This window comes from Taurulus bubalis (genome assembly GCF_910589615.1).
Source record: "Taurulus bubalis genome assembly, chromosome: 15".
NCBI classification, from domain to species: Eukaryota; Metazoa; Chordata; class Actinopteri; order Perciformes; family Cottidae; genus Taurulus; species Taurulus bubalis.
Genome location: NC_136603.1, coordinates 5,304,024 through 5,325,662, shown reverse-complemented (window position 1 = coordinate 5,325,662; position 21,639 = coordinate 5,304,024). Strand labels below are relative to the sequence as shown.

Sequence of the window (21,639 nt, the reverse complement as noted above, 5' to 3'; positions counted from 1 at the left end):
CCAGGCGTAAATGGGGTCGCTAATTATTGCATTTTCCAATCAATAGTTTGTGGTGTTAATGTTGGATTATAACATGCACGCAGGAATAGTCCACTTTACCTGAGACGTAAGCACCTGCAACTGTCAGATCTACAATCTACAGCGAGGGTCTCCAATCAAAAGCTCATCTTATTTGGTTGTTCTGCCTATTTGAACATTAAATACTGTATTCAAGTGCCATAGGCCCCATTTACGCTCGTCATTCCATGCGTCTCGTACGCGGATACGTTCTGGGTGTGATTTAATATCCTTTTGCGTGCTAGCGTCTTCGTGTGATCTGTCTTTCATTTCACCTGCTCCATGGCAGTCTGGGTTAGCCCTATGTCTATGTTCATGAAACCCACTGTTTTCTGTCGGTTTTCTTTCTCCTCCAGGGCAATCAAGGCGTTCCAGGAGGTGCTTTACATCGACCCCGGCTTCTCAAGATCTAAAGAGATTCACCTCAGACTGGGACTCATGTTTAAAGGCAACACGGACTACGAGTCAAGCATAAAGGTACAAATCTAAGTGGTTGGACATATTCTCAAACTGTGTAATGGGCGGAACACAATGGGGATCTTTGTGTTTTTATTTTGGTCGGGGTCATGGCCGGGTCAAGCAGGAACTCGTAGTAAGGTTGTTGTGGTTTTTTTCTCTCGCTTTCACGCTTTGCTTTTTGTTCATGCAGTGATTCCACGTGGAATCATTTTTCATTCGTGCCAGTCTGCATTGTATACTTCAGAGAAGCCTCCTTCCTGCCGAAACACACTTGACCTCCCTAGTCCCCGGATTAACAAAGGCTGGCGGATCATCTGTCCCGTCTGTCTGCGCTAAACCCCGTCTACGCGCCTATCTCCTGACACCTGTGAGCCATAGATGTCCAGGCAGTAACAAACAAGCTCTCTGAAGGGATCCTCTGGATCTATTGTTGTCTGAGAGTGCTGGTTGCCTTTGGGGACAGACTGCTGGACTTTGTGCTGCTCCAGATATTCTGTCTCAGGAGATTTTACGAGGCATTTGAAGGCATTGGCAAATAACTGAGCCTTGCAAAGCATTGTTTGCTTTTGTTTTAAACTCGTATGCTAAGTGTTGAATGGTTGATTCTCCAATTTGGTTACTGAATTAAAGTAGTATGTAATATTATAATTAATTATGAACAGTGTGTGTGTGTGTGTGTGTGTGTGTGTGTGTGTGTGTGTGTGTGTGTGTGTGTGTGTGTGTGTGTGTGTGTGTGTGTGTGTGTGTGTGTGTGTGTGTGTGTGTGTGTGTGTGTGTGTGTGGATGCTTGAGCTGGTACAGTATTGAGCTAAACGGGCTGCACGTGCTGCACGTCCTCACTCCGTCTTGGACGCTTCCCTCCCTCTTGGTCCTGGCTCGTCGCCAGCAACACACACACGCGAAAGTGGAAACACACACACACACACACACACACACACACACACACACACACACACCGCACACATGACTGCCCCAGATACCCAGAGGGAGGGGTGTGTGTGTGTGCACGTTTTAGAGGATCAGAGATTGAATGAAGGTAGGAGAGGGAGAAATGTGAGAAGGGAAAACAGGAACTTGTCATCAGAGACAGTTTGCTGCAGATGACGAGTGTCGGGCATGAAAGGAACGTTGAGATTTCTGTGAAGGATGCGTGTCTCGTGGTGCTTTCTCTCCATTCATCCCCCTGTTTTCCTTTGGAGCACATTGGCTAGAGGAAGCGATTGAGAGGCACCGTAGTGATGGAAGGATGCCGGCAGTTTCTCAGAATCCACTGTAATCTAATTGGGAGCCAGCCACTGCAGTTTTGCTTGTAATTCGTTTCTTTTTTTTTTTTTACTCGCAAAAAATACAGACAACTTTAGTCCACCAGCAGCTGCACATTTAGCCTATGAGTGGAAGAGGAAATTAAATTAGCACGAGAGCGTTTGTGGGCTGCATATTGGTAAGGTGATGAGTTGGCGGTCTCCGTAGAGACATGTAGACATAGAGGAGAGCTGAGAAAAGAGGTGAGACAGACAGAGAGGGAGGGGGGAGACAGAGAGAGTGTGTGCGTGTGTGTGTGTGCTGCCTGTTCCAGCTTTGAGGTATTGTGTGTCATCTCTCTGCACTTTCTACTGCAGCCGTCTGCTGAATAGTAATCAGTGACACCAGGATAGAAGAGGGGGGGGGGGAAGTAGCAGGAAGGGGGGGGGAGAAAAAGAAAGAAAGATAGCAGAGAGACGGGAAGAGAGAGAGCGAGGAAGGCGAGACATGGGGAGGGAGGTGGAATGCCAAGCTGACAATCCTGCTGCATTATCTGCCTGGTGGCAGAGCAAGTGTGAAAGGGAAGGAAGGAGAGGAGAGGCAGAGGGAGAGATCTACAGGAGGATGCAGTGGGGTTCCTGGAGGAGTGCGGTGTGCCAGCGACCTAGGTAACTCATTGCTCTGTGTGTGTGTGTGTGTGTGTGTGTGTGTGTGTGTGTGTGTGTGTGTGTGTGTGTGTGTGTGTGTGTGTACTTTCCCTGACATTTAGGCATCTGGATGTGAGGAGTGTTTCTGATGTTTTGTGGCTCAAAGCTCTGCTTAAAATGAGTTTGCTCTCAGCAATCTCCTGCTTGTGTGTGTGTGTGTGCAGCTCTTTTGCCTCAGCATGGATAGCAGATATTGATATTTATCTACGGGGTCTTTTTTTTTTTTTTTTTTTTTTTTAAGCCCCGTAAGAAATCCCCTCCAGCTGACCAGTGGAGTCTGGCAGCAGCAGCAGAACAGTCTGTTCTCTAACTGAGAGCTAGATTCTTGTGTGCAGCTCCTGCTTCAGGAGGCACTCGAGCTGTGAGAGTTTTCGGCTGACCCAGTTAAGAGACACCACCGCCGGTGCCTCGTTTCGCTTTCTTTTTTTAAATGCGAGAAGCTGCCTGTGGCTGCATTGGTTCACGGCGCAGCTTTTAGCAACTGCAACGGCACCTGTCACCTTGAAGCCACCTATGGGTGCCCGAGTACTCTCTGTACAGATTCACAGGGTCCGACGCCTCGCTTGGAATTTGATATTTCCACCCTCAAACCTCTAGTGCCTTTTTTTATTATTATTTATTTTTGTACTGCTGGTAGGAGTATCTGCTCTGCACATTTCTGATGCACTACAATGAAACATAAGGTCAGGACACTGGTTGGCTCAGCAGCATGTCAACACACGAGGGAAGTGGTAGTTGCATGGCAACCCTAAAGGTGGTCAGGATAAAGCCGGAAGAAGGAAAACCCAGAGAGTTGTCTCTGCAAGTGTGCAATCTACTCGTGGACTAATCTGTTCAATGACCCTGGAGGGAGATATCGCCTCGTAGCGTGCCACGCCTCGGCAGCACAGGCTTAGCCTCTGCAGACATCTGTCTTACCCGGCAACACCGCCTGTAGTTCACATGACGGGGAGGGGGGGCAGGCGTGACGACCGGACGTCGGCGTCTCGTTTCGAGGACGGTGTCTTCCGGTTTGCACGCGAGGAAGCAGGGAAGAGCGGAGGGAAGATGAGCGACCCGGAGACGGGAGTATCTGAGGCTCGGCCCCTCCGGCTATCGCTGTGCTCATGTTACGGTCACCAGAGTTCATCTATGGGTTGTTGTGGATCGTTAGCAGATTTGATGGAGGAGATAAAGAACGTCTGATTTCTCTACCATCCGTCATTGCCAGTAGGTATTGGGGGATGTTTATTTGTCTATTCTGCTATCACTTTTTTTTTGTAGAAGTACAATGTGATTGCCTAAAATGTTATGATAATAAAATCGTCTTTTTTCTTTCTTTTTTCCCCCTGTCCGCAGCATTTTCAGCTGGCTTTGATCGACTCCAATCTCTGCACTTTGTCCAAAGCTGAAAGTGAGTACCATCGTTATAAGGGCCACAACGGGAAACCAGCCACGCGCTGCCGTCTGATACAATATTAGATTTGACGCACCAGCTTGTCGGTGCTAGATGGCGCGCATATTGAAACGACACCGGGAACATTTCCAGAAACGATTTCTTTCCCTCTCTGCTGCCGTTTCCCTGCTGACTCTGCCCAAAGACTGGGGTTGCCTAGGAGACGGCACATGGAGGGAGATCTGGAAGTGCATGCACATACACACACACACACACACACACACACACACACACACACACACACACACTGTGATTTCAGATTACATGTACGCTCTGGGGAAACTGTGCTTCTCCCCCCTCCCATCTGCGCTCCATACTGTTTGCAATCTGTACCCGCCGAGGTCCACGGGGGTGACTTTGTCATATCGCTGATCACAAACCCGTAACGCTGCTTTCCTCTGCTTCTTCTCCTCCACAGTTCAATTCCACATCGCTCATTTGTATGAGATCCAGGTAAAGTTCAAATTACATTTGGGCAGTGTAAAGTTGTTGCATACCTTGTTGTACAAACTGTTGCATGGACCGCTCTGGAGGCTAAAGCGAGCATTGTTCTATGTTTTTCTCTCTCGAAAGACCGTGACTTCTTTGACGAGGCTTATCACATCTATTTTGTTGTTAATGCTTTTGAGCGAAATAGTGCTTTTCTCTTATATCTCAGTATCTTCAAAACGCCCACGGTCCTGTGGTAAAATTGTGGTTAAAAAGAAGTTGCCTATTATTAGCGGTACTTTATCTTGCCTTGACATACGGACATGCTCTCGCACGCACGAGCTGCTGCTCCACTGTCTCGCTTTGTTGAAGTAAGAGAAGCCGTTTGAGCTGTTGTTGCACTCTGATCTGTCATCTTGATGTGAAGTTTAAATTATACACACAAGATTATGAATTGCCTTTTTCATGGGTGTTGATCAAATGGGTGACGTTCAGCCAACAAGTTGCCAAACTGACATTTCCATTTTATTGTGACCGGCTGTAAATACATATTCAATGCTACATTTAGATTTTTTTTACGACCGGCGACATAGCTCTGTTAGCAGGGCCGTGCTGCTCGCCCATCGGTCGACTGTATTTCGAGTATTTTCAGCTGCAGCCATGCTAAAGGTGAACGCCACCAGCTGGTCGGCTCTTGCATGCCTTCTGATGTCAAAGCGCGTGACGACTGCAGCCCACCTGCTTAAATTGTTGTCATCGCGTGTTTTCCGCGTCGGCATTCTTGAGAATAGGCACGCTGCTCTTGGAAATATGGTTTTAAATCCTCAATCTACAAGGATGAAATGGTTCTGGCTGGTTGGCGGGTGTCCATTAAGAGTGTTAATTGGTAATTTATTATTTTTGATAACTGGGATATGTCTTCCAGGTGTTGTGGCAGCTGTGCTGTTAACCTAGGAGATGAATGATTATATTCTAGAGTTGTATTTGAGGTTTCTTCGATGGAAGCTTCAGATGTCTGTCGTCATAATTTCTGATGTCATCTGTTCGGGAGAGCAAACTGTTTTTTGACTGCAGTGAAAATGTTGTTTTTAAAAGGCTAAATACATATAGGGAATCGATTCTTGGATGCATTGCGATTCTCTCTCAAAAGATTATGTCTCGATTCAGACAACTCAATAATCCAAAATGTAAAACTCAATTCTCAACGTTATTGATCGCCTGTAACGATTCTGTGACTCAGCTGTCCCGTTACTTACGGCTGCCCCTGAACGCAACAGACCTAAAAACACATGTGTCTAACTATATTGCCGACAACCACGGCTATGGCGCTATGTTGCAACATTCCATCTCTACGTTTTGCCCATAGCAGGAGGATACGGTTATTACTATATTTATTTGTGCATAAGGGCAGCTTTCTATGTAAACGGATTCAAAACATGCGGAAGTCTGTTTTTACAACGAGGATGTTGCTACAGGCTCAATTTTCTTTCTTTTTCCGTTGGTTCTCTTTGCAATGCTGGAGAATATGTTGAGAAATGTTCAGTTGACGCATCTCTTCTTTTAGTTACATTTACATTTTCTTAAAAGTGCATTAATTAAAAATAATGGAAGTAAATGCATCGTTTTTTTTAAATGATGAATCGATACAAATTTGCGTTTTAGAAGTAGTCACAATAAATATCATGTATATAAATAATAATGTTGCTGCATCAAGATTCACTAATAATTGTTTCAAAATCGCATCGTAGCCCTGAATAGGATACAATTTAATTGTGAGATTCCTACAGACTACGAAACAATCCTACGCTGGAATCTGATGCTGCAAAGAGTAAAATACTTCTTAAAGTAGCGTCGCCTAATCGTTAGCTGCAACTGTGCTGCAATACCGGCTTTAAATAGAATAAAGTATGGAAGCCCATTCCCGCCAGTAAACGAAAAAAAATAATGAGATAGAAAGTCGAAATTATGAGAGATAGAAAGTTGAAATTACAAGGCATCTGAACTGTTTTGTCATCTGGGTTTCTTTCTTTCTTACATGGAATAATAGAAAGTTGAAATTATGAGATGGAAAATCCCTGACTTAATTATGACTTGTTATCTCATAATTATGACTTTTAATCGCATAATTATGACTCAGAAAGTCGACTTTCTATCTCATAATTTCCATTTTTATTTTGTATTTTATTTACAGGAATGAGCTTCCATAATAAAGAGACGTGCAAAACAAAAAGCTGTGCAGCTTGTTGATACGTTTTTCTGTCAACGTTTATGAATGAAGCCTCGATCATTGGTTGCAGCCCTACTGTTTACACACAGCCGCCCATTCTCGCTGGCGTGAGCGTGATTTGAATGCAGTTACACGTCACAAAGCGTCCCAATACAAAACGCATACTGGACGCGGTCTTTGCAGCGCGTCCGTTATTCTGTAAAATGTGACATCCAGGAAGAAGTCCGCAGCAGCATCTACTCAAAACTCATCAAATCGAAAACACTTGAGGAGACTTTCTGCTCTAAAAGAATGCGATCTCTTTACTTGAGTCTTTATTTCAGTGAATCTTTAGTGGTGAGGAGTCAAACAGCTATTCAGGTATTGTGTCATGTCCGTGTGTCGTCTGGCTTCATGAAGATCATTAATCCGAGCAGGAAGGAGCCACTAAGAGCCTCTCGTTTATGTGCCCCAAGTGTCGGTGTTTACCCTGAGGTGTTTTTAGTGTGTGCAGACAGGAAGAGTCCAGGACCAGACAAGGACTGTGTGTGTGTGTGTGTGTGTGTGTGTGTGTGTGTGTGTGTGTGTGTGTGTGTGTGTGTGTGTGTGTGTGTGTGTGTGTGTGTGTGTGTGTGTGTGTGTGTGTGTGTGTGTGTGTGTGTGTGTGTGTGTGTGTTTCCTCACACTCGCATGGGCATTTAGAGCTGCATGGTTTGAGTGGTGGGGGCGGTTTGCTTTTAAGAAGACTTGTGTTTGAGCTGATAAGAACATTGAGTCGATGCGCACACAGACTCACAGACTTACACACACACACACCTTGACTTATGGGTCCAGACCCAAGGTCAGCAAGGTCGTCAAGTTAAAACAAACAGTGGGCTCACCTCCGACCAGCCGGGGCTCAGGTTTCCCCAAAAATACAAAAGCGTGCACTTCGGTGGACACACACACACACACACACACACACACACACACACACACACACATGTGCCTAAACGCAGACACACACGCACTTAAACCTGCCAGACGTGTTGAGTCCGGCCTGTCCTCTTTCACAATGACCCTCCCCCGTGTGTGTGTGTGTGTGTGTGTGTGTGTCTGGCTGGCCATTACGAGTGTGAGGAGATCTTAAGACTCTTTGTGTCTGTCCAGATAGAACCATAAAACACACTGACCCTCGTGTCTGGCTTAAACAACCTCTCTGTCTCTCTCTCTCTCTCTCTCTCTCCTCGTGTTCTGCCTGCAGAAGAAATACAGAGCGGCGAAGGAAGCGTATGAAAGTCTGTTGCAGACCGAAAATCTTCCTGCACAGGTGAAGGCGACCACACTGCAACAACTTGGTGAGTGTCCCTCGGCAATGATGTCACTTTTTGGCCGTCATGTTGTTCAATGAGATTTATTTCTGCGCCACGCAAACTACTTTTGTCTGCTACTTTCTACCTGTTTGTCAAAGTGCTGGTTTGGGGCATTGTTTTCTCCCGTTTCCCCCCACACACACACACACACACACACACACACACACACGTGCACTCGAATGCAAAGCGGCTTTTGCAGTGTCGTGTAACAGAAACATAAAATGTCCCTCTGCTATGATTAGAGGGACTTTGAAAACGTTTGAAGTTCCATCACACGCGTTTCAAGTTGATTTTTTAAGTTGTGCTGCAGTGGTAGTCGAAGAAAAACATCTACATTGCCAATGTGAAATCAGTGTTTCCCACAGGATTTCGTGAGACTGGCGGCTGAGCCTCAAAACCTTATTTAGTACAGTTTAAAGTTAAATGGGAGGTCTAGATCTGTGAAGAACCCAATGCTCTTGTGACAACAGTGTAGCTTTCTGCATTCACATGAAAATCATTGATCATAGTTCTCAAATTGTAGGCTGCTCTCGTTTTGGAAATGTGCTTTCAGAAGGAACCGGGTTTTGCTTTTGTGCCGATTAATCAATGAAGCTTTTAAGATCACCTTCAAGGTCACGGCTTTGAAAGTGTAGCTGCAGCCAAAACGTTAGATTTCCGCCTTTTCAACACATTTTTTTTTTTTCTTCCTTCTTCCGTGCAAACACGGAGAGGGAGTTCCATTTTCTTCCCTCCCACCCGCGCTGTTGTAAAAACCATTCCCAGTCTAGCCTTCTGAGGTTGTCATGGTGACCTGTGGAGCTTGCCACAGGTGTATAGGAGAGGAACGAGGGAGGTCTGGGATCGCTTGCGTCGCTCTTCGTGTGTGTGTGTGTGTGTGTGTGTGTGTGTGTGTGTGTGTGTGTGTGTGTGTGTGTGTGTGTGTGTGTGTGTGTGTGTGTGTGTGTGTGTCACACCCCCTCCCCCTCTTTGTCTGCCTCTTCCCTCCCTTCCACTTTGACTGAGAACTGTGGAAGGACGAGCCATTCGCTTTGCTTTCTTCATTTGCACATGAGACACACTCACCGCTTTTTGATTGCACATTGTGTATTTTCTTCTCCATGATTCAACTCCCATCAGTGCTCTTAATTCTGCGGTTGCGACTCGGTACTGGCGGAGCCAGCGGTTGTGTCCGAGGTGCTTTTGAATCTGGAAGACTCACCCCCAAAATCTTTTGCTCCGCTCCTCCAGGCTGGATGCATCACACGGTGGAGCAGCTGGGGGATAAAGGCACCAAGGACAGCTATGCCATCCAGTGTCTGCAGAAGTCTCTAGAGGCAGACCCCAACTCTGGCCAGTCCTGGTACTTTCTCGGCAGGTAAGGCAAACAAGGGTGCAGGGTGTGTATTTTGTCGGAACCCGGGACGTTTATCGAGTCCAGATTAGACTTGTTTGTTTTTACCTCAAAGCCATCTGCCATGTGCAGTGAAAATCATCTTGGCTACATGAGCTTTTTGTTGGTTGAATACAGACTGTAGTGGGTTCTCCTTGGGCCAAATAGGCAGCCTAAAAGCACACAGGCGTTGGAGCGGATAATCATACACCCCCCCCCCCCCCCCTTGAGATCCACGCTGTCCCTTTTTTAGCTGTAAGCTAGGCTAGGCTACATCCTGGTCATTAAAAAGCTGTCTACGTAAAACCACGTCAGCGTTGTTCTGTTATTCCGACGGCTGCACGCTTATCTACAAAGATATGATCACGATTATTCATAGATTTCTAGGGACCAAACATTTTCTTTGAACTTTCACATTTTAAACAAACGGCGCACTGCTTTCATTTCCATGTTGTGCTTTTAGAAATTAGAGGGATGTGTGATATGTTTTCTGCAATATGAAAAGTGCAGGAATTCAACATAGACGTTTATTTAACTTTAAAATGTAGCCTATGATTTTTAACTGTGAGCTGATTTTTACTACACGTTTGTCTCTAATATCTCATGTCTTTTTGTCCTTTATTTTTCCCTTGTTCATCTTCTCCCCTCCCAGGTGCTACTCTAGTATTGGGAAGGTGCAAGATGCCTTCATCTCTTACCGTCAGTCCATCGATAAGTCAGAGGCCAGCGCTGACACCTGGTGCTCCATAGGGTAGGAACAGAACTCCGTAGTAGTATATTTGTATACTGAGATGCATTAATGGGTTAGGTCTGGGTACTGGAACAACAATCTAGAAGGAAAATAAACACCATTTGTATGGTTTCGCTCGCAGACAATTAACGCCAGAATTCTACGATTGAATGGGACGTGTGATTGGCTAACTACTGCAAACGCTACAACCCATACGGCCCAATATTTGACAGAATTGGCTGTTCAGCGGGCCGAGATGCCACCAAAACGTTCCAACGTTCAGCTGCACCACACGCCCGTGGCGTCTGATGAATTAAATGATGGTTATCAAATGAAGTAGGAAAAAAAGGATAAAATCAAGCGTACTATTGGTATCGGTATCACTTTACGGGTGATGGGGGTGCTAACATCTTGACTTGAGAAGATAGCTGGTTTATTATATATATGTGCTCGGGGCGCCGGTGGCTGTCGAAGCGCCTCGTGGAGATGCAGCAGCTGCAGTGCGACAGAGGACGTAGGGAGAGGGTGGGTAACCCAGCAGTAGGGGATTCAGACCGGATCTATAGATAGATGTATGACGGGTGCCGTATGCCCTCTGAGAGTTGATATGGCTTGGAAAGATAAAGACCTAAATCCAGGAAAATGGCAAGAGAATAATCACAGTCCCCTCCCTCCCTCCTCCTTTGCCTCCAGGGTGCTCTACCAGCAGCAGAACCAGCCTATGGATGCACTGCAGGCCTACATCTGTGCTGTTCAACTGGACCACAGCCACGCGGCCGCCTGGATGGACCTGGGCACCCTCTACGAGTCCTGCGGCCAGCCGCACGACGCTATCAAGTGTTACATCAATGCCACGCGCAGCAAGGCCTGCCTCAACACTGCTGCTCTCACACAACGCATCAAGCTGCTGCAGGTAGGCCCGGCTTTTACAGTGTTAACCCTTGTGTTGGATGTTGTGCAGTGTTTTGGTGTGTGTGTATTGAAGTGCTGTGTTTATTGCCAAAGCAATCAGCTTTTTTTTTCTTCCTTTTTTTTTAAAATGCAGATTGTGCTTTTGTCATTTTGATTTCTGACCACTAAGATATGAATGCTAATTCATATTGGTGTGTTTTTAAAACACGTTTTTCTCTCACTTGTAATTGTAAAGCATACCTTCATGGCATTGAACATTTCTGTTTTTTATATTCTGTATGCCGTTACCTAAAACACCGCCTACAAGTAAGCAGTAGTCTTTGTAGTGGCTTGTTAAACCCGAGCTCAGCACTAAAGCTTGTGTCTTACACAATTTCTCCTAGGCTCAGTTGTGTAACCTACAGCCAGGTAGTCTGCAGAATAAGAGTAAAATGCTTCCTAGTATTGAGGAGGCATGGAGCCTACCCATTCCTGCTGAGCTCACGTCCAGGCAGGGGGCCTTGAACACTGCACAAGCACAGCAGGTGAGATCCGGTTTATACGAGAGACTACAGCCTCTTGGAAATTACTTGAACTAAACATTCACGAGGACCGTTAAAGCGGAGGCCTCGCTCTCATACTTTCGGACGTTTAAACCCCCAGGTCGCAACTTTGCATTCGAAAGGGGTTGTACGTGGTCCGAAGGAATCTGAGCGAGGCCCATATTACAATAATCTAATTATCAGAGTGTAGTCGACCTTCAGTGTGTGGAAATTAATAAGCCAAGCTACAAGGGGGGCTAGTTATATTATAATGTCCCACAGGTCTCGCCCTTAATGCGAATCTTGTGCAGCCGTGACGAATGTATTTGGCAAACTGCAAGGCTGAAAATGCATGCTTAATGGACCCAGTTTATTAAGTATTAAGAATGCATGTATTGGACACTTGCATAGCTGAATTTTCCTTTTTTAATTTATTTAAAAAAAGGGTTTAACAAATTGGATAAATAGATGTTACGTCTTTTGAGAATATGGCATATCTCAGTCATGCACATTACATCTGAAGGCTGACCACACCATCAACATATCAGTTTTATTTAGTCCTCTTTTCCTCGTCAAATTCGTCCTCATGCAGTTTTGTGTATTATAATCTTTAACATTGACATCATCCTCCTTTGATGACGAATAACATCATTTTCATTATTGGCACTTTGCTTGATCTGCTCCATCACCAAACATACAGATACACAGGAGCAACCGAAATGTAGTTTTTAATTATTTAAACTATTAATAGACATTTTTAGCTCATTCATTTGAGATGTGATTGAGTAACGTAGCCGAAAGCATAATTGATGCTGAGAATGTGTAAACAGCCAGCGAGGGACTAGAACACGTGGGCTGCATGTCCAAACAACCCTCCGCTAATGTTGCATTATCCCACATCTTAACCACAGCATGAATACTCTGATTATGACCTTAATCAAGCTCGTTCCATTGGATTAAGGTGATGACACAAATCAAATTTCAATCGGAGTTTTGCCCATCATGCAACATTCGAATGCACAAATTGTTGTGCATGTAACTGTAGTATCAAGTTTATCCTCCACCGCTACTGTGCAGAACAGTTTGAATTAATGTTTTTGTTCTACGTTAAGGCTAATTTTTAACTACTACTACTACTACTGCAAAGCGTTGCTGTTGTTGTTCGTCCAGCGTGTCCTCACAAGCTGTGTCTCTGCTGGCTCTCTAGGCCTGTAAGGGGGAGGCAGGCCAGCCCGCCAGCAATCACACAGACCCGCAGGCCAGCCCTGCCAAGAAGAAACGCACCGCCAGCCCTGTTAAGGTACACCTCCGAATATTAACAATGCTGTTGTTCTGCGGGACAATTGAGACGGCGAGACATGGTCCACATTGTTTTGTTCCCACTCGCAGGGCGTGGCAGACTCGTGGGCGAACGGCCCCAATCAGCAGCAGCAGATCCCCAGCTGGTACCTCACGCCACAGAAGCTCCAGGTCGGGAAAACGTTTTAGTATTTAGTATTATGGTCTCTTTTTTTTGTTGCACAAATATTTCTAATTGAGTCATGTTTTTACCTGTTTAATTGAAAATGCGCTCAATGCAAATCTTAAGCGGTGGTTTGTCTGTCGCAGCTACAGCTGGATTCACACTGTGGTATAAAGTTGTTTTTGCATGTAGCTTTAAATGTAGCTACACTGACCCTGAAATGCATCTACATATATTTCCCCCTTGATATGCATGTTGTCTTTTTGTTGTTGGGACTTTTAAGTTTTGTTAGGTAGAGCAAGGATTAAGGGAGAAGAGTTCAACAAAGGTTCCTAGCTGGAGTGAACCAGACATGTTGGTTGGCATATTTTCCCATGTTTATTGTGTCTTACTGACACTATTTATTTTTGTATTGGTCCAGTATTGAAGCCGAAGGCTGCAGATGCCAGCGGTTGCGGTGTAATCACATTCCTCAGTCAATTTACATTCACCAAAAGTGCTTGTTTTGCACAAATTGTTAATAGACGTGTCTGACAACACGATGGGAAACGCTGCTTTGTTGCTGTGTCTAACAGAGCCGTGCTCCGAGGAGTCTCTTGGTCTGAAATCGCATCGTCAGAATCATCTAAATATTCAGCCGCGACGGTGAAGTTCTTTTAGCTAACACGGAGCGACGCTTTCTGTTCTCCACAAATACAAACGGGCAACACCGTCACTCCCCTCTCCAACGCGTTCGCCCGCTTCCACCGTTGTCTTCAGGCAACGTGACACAAGAGCAAACGGAAAGTGAAAGGTAAAGAAAAGAGGTTTCATTTCTCTGTCGGGTCCTTTCCAGAATGTCATCAGACACTTAAGCAACAACCTGAGCCTCTTTTGTGGCAAAAAACAACAACAAAAAACTGCTTTTAGTAGCTCTACATTGACGACAATTGCATGTTATGATTACACTGCAGTGTTCTCCTTCAATACTGGACCAATTTCCAACATGATTGTCCCCATTAGTCATTTAGACATTAAAAAAAAACGTGGGAGAATCCGGTCCAGGTTGAAAAGTGCCACGACGGCCCTTAGCGTGACTCCTACTATAAGCTGCTGATTTCAATACACCGCTGTTGTTTCATGCGCAGCTCCTGGATCACATGCGGACGAATCGAGCAAGCCTCCAGCCTCCACAGGTGCAGATGCTGGAGCAGCTGGAGAGCCAGTTCGCCATCATGCAGCAGCATAAGCAGCAGCGGGTAGATACATACACACACACACACACACACACACACACACACACACACACGTGACTTTAATTATACCAAACTAGTATACGCGCTACGCAAAAGCTCCCGGTTTGAATCTCCTCTCCTCTCCCCCGTGTCAGATGAGGCAGCAGGCGTCGGCGTCGAGCGGCCAGCCGCGGCCCGGCCTCCCCAACGGGCCTTTGGCCGAGTCCTCTCACAACCACGCGGGCCTCTCCCGCACCTCCCCGCTCAACCACACCGCCATCCGGCCCCCGTGCGCCACCCAGCCCACAGCCAACGGATCCTGCTCGGCGAGTCCCTCGGCGGGGCCGCTGGCACACCTGGACAAAAATCGCACCCTGGCACTGGGAGGTGGCGGCGCGAGCAACGGAAACGTGCCTTACCCGCAGCAGAACTCTCTACCTCACAACTGCACAGCCGCCAGTCACCCCAGCACCAGCAGCACTACCAGTAGTCCCAGTCATGCAGACGAGGCTTGGAGGAGCCAACAACGCAACACTACCACTCAGGTATGTAACCGCTTCTTTGGGCGTTTGTGATTTTTTTTTTTTAAATGGCCTCACATTCGCTTTATATTCTCACAGTATTTCTTGTGAGAAGGACTCACGTGGAAGTCTTTATTACTTTGTTTATGCATGTTGAAATGTAACAAAACACGTTTGTCATGTGTACTTTTTTCTTCCTCTCGGTTCCAGGGGCTTCTAAAAGGTCCAGGTTCACATTCGGCAGGTCCCAATGGAGAACCCCTTTTCTCTTCCTCCTCCTCCCCTCAGACCTCGTTCTCTTCCTCTGGCATTCTGAATCAGGTGGGACATTCCTCTGGGCCCTGCACTGCCTCCTCCTCAGCCTCCTCTTTATCGCCCACGTCTCCCCAGACCACACCCAACCACTTGTCCTCGCCTCCCCACGCCGCTACTACCTCAGGGGTCCACACCAAAGACACCACGCCTTCAGGGGGCAAAAGCTGCAGCAGCAGCAGCAACGGCGCCGCCGCCACTTTGCCATCAGGTCCGGAGGCCGCTGTCAGGCATTCCGCAGGGACGCCCCGAAGTCCCAGCACCGCCCCCGCGCAGGGATTGACTAATCACGTCCAGCCGCGGGTGGCGGGCGGCTCTGCTAGCTCGTCGCGGCCCGGCTCTCCCGCCCCCGGCGTGCTCACTTCAGACAATCCTCAGCTCTCCGCCTTGCTAAAGGGAAAAGCCAATGCTACCAGTAATGACGATAACAATAACAGTAACCACGGAGGGCCTTCCTCAGAGAAAATCAACAACGTCCACCCGGGTCTCCACGGCGCCGCCAAGCCGACGTCGGAGCGGTCGGCGGCTTCGTCGCCACTTCTTGCCGCCGCTGCTTCCTCTCCGCGTTCAGCAGACGCTCACAGCACCAACAGCCTCTCCTGCCTTAACAGCCCGTCCAACACCAACAGCCAGGGGCCCACAGTTAACGGGAAGGGGCCGGAGGACTCCAAGAGCCCGCTGAAGGTCGAGCCTTCCGGAGGAGCTCAGAGGCTCACTGGTCTGGCACCCTGGTCCTCGGTTTCCATCTACCCCAGCTCCAGCGAGGTGCTCAAGGCATGCAGGTAAGAAGCGTGTGTGTGCGTGTGTGTGTGTGTGTGTGTGTGTGCGCGTGCGTGCGTGCGCGCGCTAGTGTGAGAGATTCGGAATCTGTGTGCTGAATCCTTTATTGATATTGTCGTGCTTCTTTGTGCGTCAGTTAAAAGCCCACACCCTAACTCCTAATCCTATTTATTGTATGAGTTGTGTTTAGAGGATGTTCATGGGGATTATATATTATTGTAGCCCTGATTTTTTTTTTTTTTTTTTTTATTTATTTATTTATTTTTTTATGTTTAATTTGATACCTAACATGTTTTTTTTTTTTTGTTTTTTTTTTGTAGAGGGAGGAGGATTTATACCACTTTTTTTTTCTTGATTTGTACCTCGTGACCTGACTATAAACGGGTTCAAATTCCTTTATTTAACCTAAAAAGAGACTTGTCAAGTGTTTTGAAACCACTTGCTCATGTGGGTTGAGATCGCAGCTAGAAAAAAAAAAATGTCCCGAGTCAGCGAAATCCAAAGCTGTGTAATTGACTGAGAGGTGTGTGCGAAGCGCTGCTCACACCAAAGACGCCGCCGCGTGACACTGAGCGCTCGTGGCTCCTTTGCGACACGCCACGTGTAGAAGTGAGTAATGTGTTGATTCTTCGCTGCGTTCGGAGGGAAATGTCACTTTTGGCCTTTTGACTCCACGCTGCGTGCCGGTTGTTTTCACCGTCGTCTTGTTTGGAGGGAAACTGGCACGTTGTGTCTTTTTTGAGGATGCATTGCATAACTCCCCCCCCCCCCCCCCCCCCCCCCCCGTGCCGTCATGAGTCCTGAGCTGATATCGGACTCAGATTGGAGTTCATCTTGCGATGTGTGGCTGCAGATGCTTGCATTTTGAATCCACTAGGCAGCTGTCATGATGCTCTAAATTTGGACTCATCACTGAGCCTTTTTTTAATTTTTTTCTCTCTGTAGTTTTAGGCCAAACTTCATGCAGAGCCCTCTCCTCTGCCATGTTCACGTCTTATCATTCACACCATCATTATGAGCAGCCAAATCTGAAAAACGGTTGTAATTCAGTCTGCCAGATACAATCTCTCCTACTTGGCAAATGCAGAAGTGTCAACAAACTGCTGGAGAAATGTCTGCAGAGCCTCCATCACTGGGAGACGCACCCAAAAATGTATCCCATATTAAAACTAATCTGATCAGTTCTGATTTTAAAAGGATCTATACGCTGTAAACATGAACCGAAACAAACGTCGCTGATCTGTTCCTCTGTATTTACACCATTTAAAAAAAAAAAAAAAAAAAAAATGTGCAAATAATGTGCCGACCGCTCCTCAGCAGGATTAACCAGAAGCCGTTTCATGAATGTAGCTTTAGGCTCTCGTTGGTTTGCACAAGTTGAAAAGATGTAAAAGCCATAAAGGCAAACATTTAGTTTCCTCCCCTCCTGGCGTACGCAAATATTTAACAATAAACAGACATAGCAGAACTGATTCATTTACAAAAGCTTTAATCAGTTCTTTCCTCAGTGGCCTGTTCGTCATACCACATCGTGTCTAGTTGTTTATTGTCAGCGACAAGTGGCTTATCTTTTACCAGAGCTGATGCACTGACTGATCTCTCTCTCTCTCTCTCTCTCTCTCTCTCTCTCTCTCTCCGGCTGCAGGAACCTGGGGAAGAACGGCCTGTCGACGAGCAGCATCCTCCTGGACAAGTGTCCCCCGCCGCGACCCCCTCGCCCGCCCTCTCCTCCACTGCCAAAGGACAAACTCAATCCCCCGACACCCAGCATTTATGTGAGTGCAGCCGCGCCATAGAAGAATTCGTGCCGTTATCGCGTGCCTCTCAAACGCGTCGCTCTCTCTTCGGTGTTTCTTACTCTGGCTCCTGTGTCTCCTCTCACATGCAGCTAGAAAACAAGAGGGACGCCTTCTTCCCACCCCTCCATCAGTTCTGCACCAACCCTTCCAACCCGGTCACCGTCATCAGAGGACTTGCCGGAGCACTCAAACTAGGTAGAGGCGGCGTTTCAAGCATCTACATGTGGTTTGATTTAGCTGTTTGACTTTACATGAGGTTTGTGAAGGCAGCTGTGAGCATGTGCAACTGGATGTTGCTTTCTGCTCCAGTCTCACGTGGCTCTGTGGGTGTGTCTCTGTGATCATGTGGCATCAGTGGAGTGTGTGTGTGTGGATGAATTTTTGACATGTATGACAACAGCACCACCTGCAAGTGGGAAGTGTTACTGCACGCGTTTGCTGTTGGGGAGAACTCGTTGGCTTTGCCAAGAATTTACAAACATCTGCTCCTCTATTATAATGACTTGCTGCCCTATTATGCAATATCCTCATCTGGCAGATTAATCCATGCTTATTTGTGGAGGAGTTATGTGGCCAAAGTTTCAGAAAGACAAAATAAACATGGGAGCACACGGCATACAATGAAGCGTCTAACCCTGCTGCACCACAGGCGTGAGGTTGACGGTCAACTCGAATCTTGCTGTCTCAACTTGTTATCCTTTAATTAGAAGATAAAGTGTTTGCAAGATAGTTTATTTATGAATGTTTAGAAGTCTCCTTTTCTCTCTGAGGTAACTTTTGAAACTAATACGTAACTCGCCTCTATCTGCCCTCCTTCTTTGACTCCTCCACCCACAGATCTGGGCCTGTTCTCCACCAAGACGTTGGTGGAGGCCAACCCGGACCACCTGGTGGAGGTGCGCACCCAGTTGGCCCAGCCCACTGACGAGAACTGGGACCCCAGCGGCAGCAGGAAGATGTGGCGCTGCGAGAGCAGCCGCTCACACACCACCGTCATCAAGTACGCTCAGTACCAGGCCTCGTCCTTCCAGGAGTCTCTGCGGGTCAGTGGGACACACACACACACACACACACTCTTAATACTGTGTGCTATCCACGATGCGGTGCACACAAAGTAGTTCTTTGTTGTTGTTGGTGTGGGGCTTCTGACGGCAGTCAAAATTAAACGGTACTGAGTTCAAAATGGATGTTTGATGAGCTCATGAGAACTTTCTTAACTCTTAATCCTTTTTATTGCGACAGGAGGAGAATGAGAAGAAGAAGGAGCCGGAAACAGAGGCAGGTTCTTCGGACAGGTGAGATCATTTCTTGTCTTTCTCGTCTCCTAAGATGTATTATTTTGTATTTATGTCACTAACTATATTCAACTCTCATGCAGTGCGATGCGTCGAAGGAAGGGGTCTTTCAAGCACATTAAGTTTGGCACCAACATCGACCTCTCCGACGAAAAGAAGTGAGTGAACCGCTGAATGTGTTCAACCGCCACACATCTTCTCCCCACATGAGGCTGTTTTTTGATCCAGGCAGTGTGGAATAAGGAATATAATATCAGTCTTTGTGCAACAGGTGGAAACAGCAGCTTCAGGAGTTGTCCAAACTGCCAGCGTTTGCCCGAGTGGTGTCGGCCGGTAACCTGCTCAGCCACGTAGGACACACCATCCTGGGCATGAACACCGTCCAGCTCTACATGAAGGTGCCAGGGAGCCGGACACCAGGTATACACGGACAGATGTCAAAATGTCAATGATTTCATGAAGTACACACACTGCATGCAAACTGTTGTCGCTCGCCCCGTTTCTATCTACTCCTGCCGCTATCTTAGAAAGCAGCGCAATGAGCGAGGAACGGCTGATTCGAGAAGATGAAATGAAGAATAATCTATCGGGTACTTCCTTATTGCACTGCAACAACTTAAATATGGTGTCAGCGGGTAGTTTCCTTCTTGCTGCTGTTCTGCATTTTATGGCATTTGCAGTAAATATCACAATGGAAAACATGCGTTTTTCTGTAAGAAAAAAATAATGATACAAACGTCGGACGATCCCACTTACCCGTCTTTTAAGTCCCGCCTCCAGTCTGATGTGGGGCACACAGGTGACGGGTGCGTGGTTTATTGACATGAAGTTCTCTGCCAACATCGCGGCTGCTGTTGACTTATCCATCGTTCAGATTGGTCTCGCAATACTTTTCATCAATTAATGAAAGTGAGGCGCTCGCGACAGACGGTCACAGCGTTTTCATTTTATCTACACACATATATATATATATATATACATATATATTCATTGACAATCCTAATAACCTAGAACCTCTCTGTGTTATTAATCGCATTTCTTTGCAGGTCACCAGGAGAACAACAATTTCTGTTCGGTCAACATCAACATTGGTCCCGGGGACTGCGAGTGGTTCGCCGTGCCTGAAACGTACTGGGGTGTCATCAACGACTTCTGTGAAAAGTGAGCGACTTGAGAGCTTCCTTCTCCCGGAGGCGACACCGATGGTCCCGTTTTTATTTATTTTGTTTAACTCAACTCGCCCTCCTCCTGCAGGAACAACATCAACTTCCTGATGGGCTCCTGGTGGCCCAACCTGGAGGACCTGTACGAGACCAACGTGCCTGTGTATCGGTTCATCCAGCGTCCCGGGGACCTGGTGTGGCTCAACACGGGCACCATCCACTGGGTTCAGGCCATCGGCTGGTGCAACAACATTGCGTGGAATGTCGGACCCCTCACAGGTGAGAAAAGCAAACTAAATATCACGTTGTGCGTGCGTTCATGGCGATTTTACCTGCTGAGACGAAGCAGAGCCTCGGACAGAAAACAACCTCCAGGTGCCGGTCTTAAATGAAGAGCGCCTCTTGTTCTTTGTCCTCAGCGCATCAGTACAAGCTGGCGGTGGAGCGCTACGAGTGGAACAAACTGCAGAGTGTCAAATCCATCGTTCCCATGATCCACCTCTCCTGGAACATGGCCAGGAACATCAAAGTGTCGGACCACCGGCTCTTTGAGATGATCAAGTGAGGACTCTCTCTTGAACCCAATAGCTGATATGACTGTTACCCTCTCCCCTCCTCCCAGCCCCGAACTCTCCCAACGCCTGTGTTTTCTGTCCGCCCAGGTATTGTTTGCTCCGGACGCTGAAGCAGTGTCAGATGCAGCGGGAACTGCTGCAGGCAGCTGGGAGAGAACTGGTGTGGCACGGCAGGACCCAGAGCGAGCCGGCGCACTACTGCAGCATCTGTGAGGTAAGCACACGCTTCCTAAACCGCCTACATGACGCTGCATTTGTGTGAACGCCACTTGAAAACCGGCTCTCGTCCAGGTGGAGGTGTTCGACCTGCTGTTTGTGACGACGGAGAGCAACAGCAGGAAGACGTACGTGGTGCACTGCCAGGACTGCGCCCGTAGGGGGAGCGCTAACCTGGACAACTTTGTGGTGCTAGAGCAGTACAAGACCGAGGACCTCATGCAGGTCTATGACCAGTTCACCCTGGTAAGTAGCGGGCGCAAAGCCACCAGCTGGACCCGTCTCGTTCAGAAGAGCATCGGTTTAGACACACAGGAGGCTTTTAAAGTGTTCCATCCATAGAAATTCTCGATAAACTAGGACTGAAATCTGAATGATTGCCTCTTTTTTAAATCATGCTTTCGTGTTTAGAGTTCCAAGAGTTTTGTGTGCAGAGCTCAGTGTGTTCTTCCTGTATCCGTCTCCAGGCGAGTCCCCTGCCTTCTTCCTCTTGATGCCGTTTGATTGAACGCCGTTGTTCCGAGGACACGTAGAACCACGATGGACTTTATCGGAAACTCTCCGGAAAACCTCTTTTTTTTTTTTTTTTTTAATTCTTTTCTGATATTCAGGAAGTAAGCCGGCAGTCCTCAAACGGCGCTCTGTAGCTATCCCGTAAAGGCAGCTGCGTGAAAGCTGTGTGTCTATGCAACCGTCACCCGAGTGGTGTGCTTCCCCCCGGTGGACTGGAGGAGGGGTGGCAGCTCCTCGTCGTCATGGCGACCAGACTGTTCTACTGCTGGCCCAGCTGGACTCCCACTAGAAAATACTCCAAAATCCACACAGAGAAAAAAAACATAAAAACACAAAAAAGATAAATCAAAGTTTTGTACATAATGTT

At 47.1% G+C, this 21,639-nt stretch overlaps 1 protein-coding gene across 1 annotated transcript; it reads left to right on the top strand.

Moving 5' to 3' along the window:
• Window positions 1-7,790: 7,790 nt before the first annotated feature.
• kdm6a (lysine (K)-specific demethylase 6A) lies at window positions 7,791-21,342 on the top strand. Its single transcript, XM_079230423.1, has 22 exons — window positions 7,791-7,872; window positions 9,118-9,244; window positions 9,912-10,010; window positions 10,683-10,902; window positions 11,285-11,425; window positions 12,630-12,722; window positions 12,812-12,892; window positions 14,012-14,122; window positions 14,254-14,643; window positions 14,830-15,713; window positions 17,357-17,486; window positions 17,600-17,705; window positions 18,348-18,553; window positions 18,753-18,805; window positions 18,889-18,963; window positions 19,077-19,225; window positions 19,852-19,966; window positions 20,060-20,247; window positions 20,388-20,529; window positions 20,631-20,757; window positions 20,835-21,005; window positions 21,227-21,342. Exons 2-22 carry the CDS (start codon window positions 9,123-9,125, stop codon window positions 21,251-21,253), a joined length of 3,630 nt encoding a protein of 1,209 aa, XP_079086549.1. The 5' UTR covers window positions 7,791-7,872; window positions 9,118-9,122; the 3' UTR covers window positions 21,254-21,342.
• The last annotated feature ends 297 nt before the right edge of the window (window positions 21,343-21,639 follow it).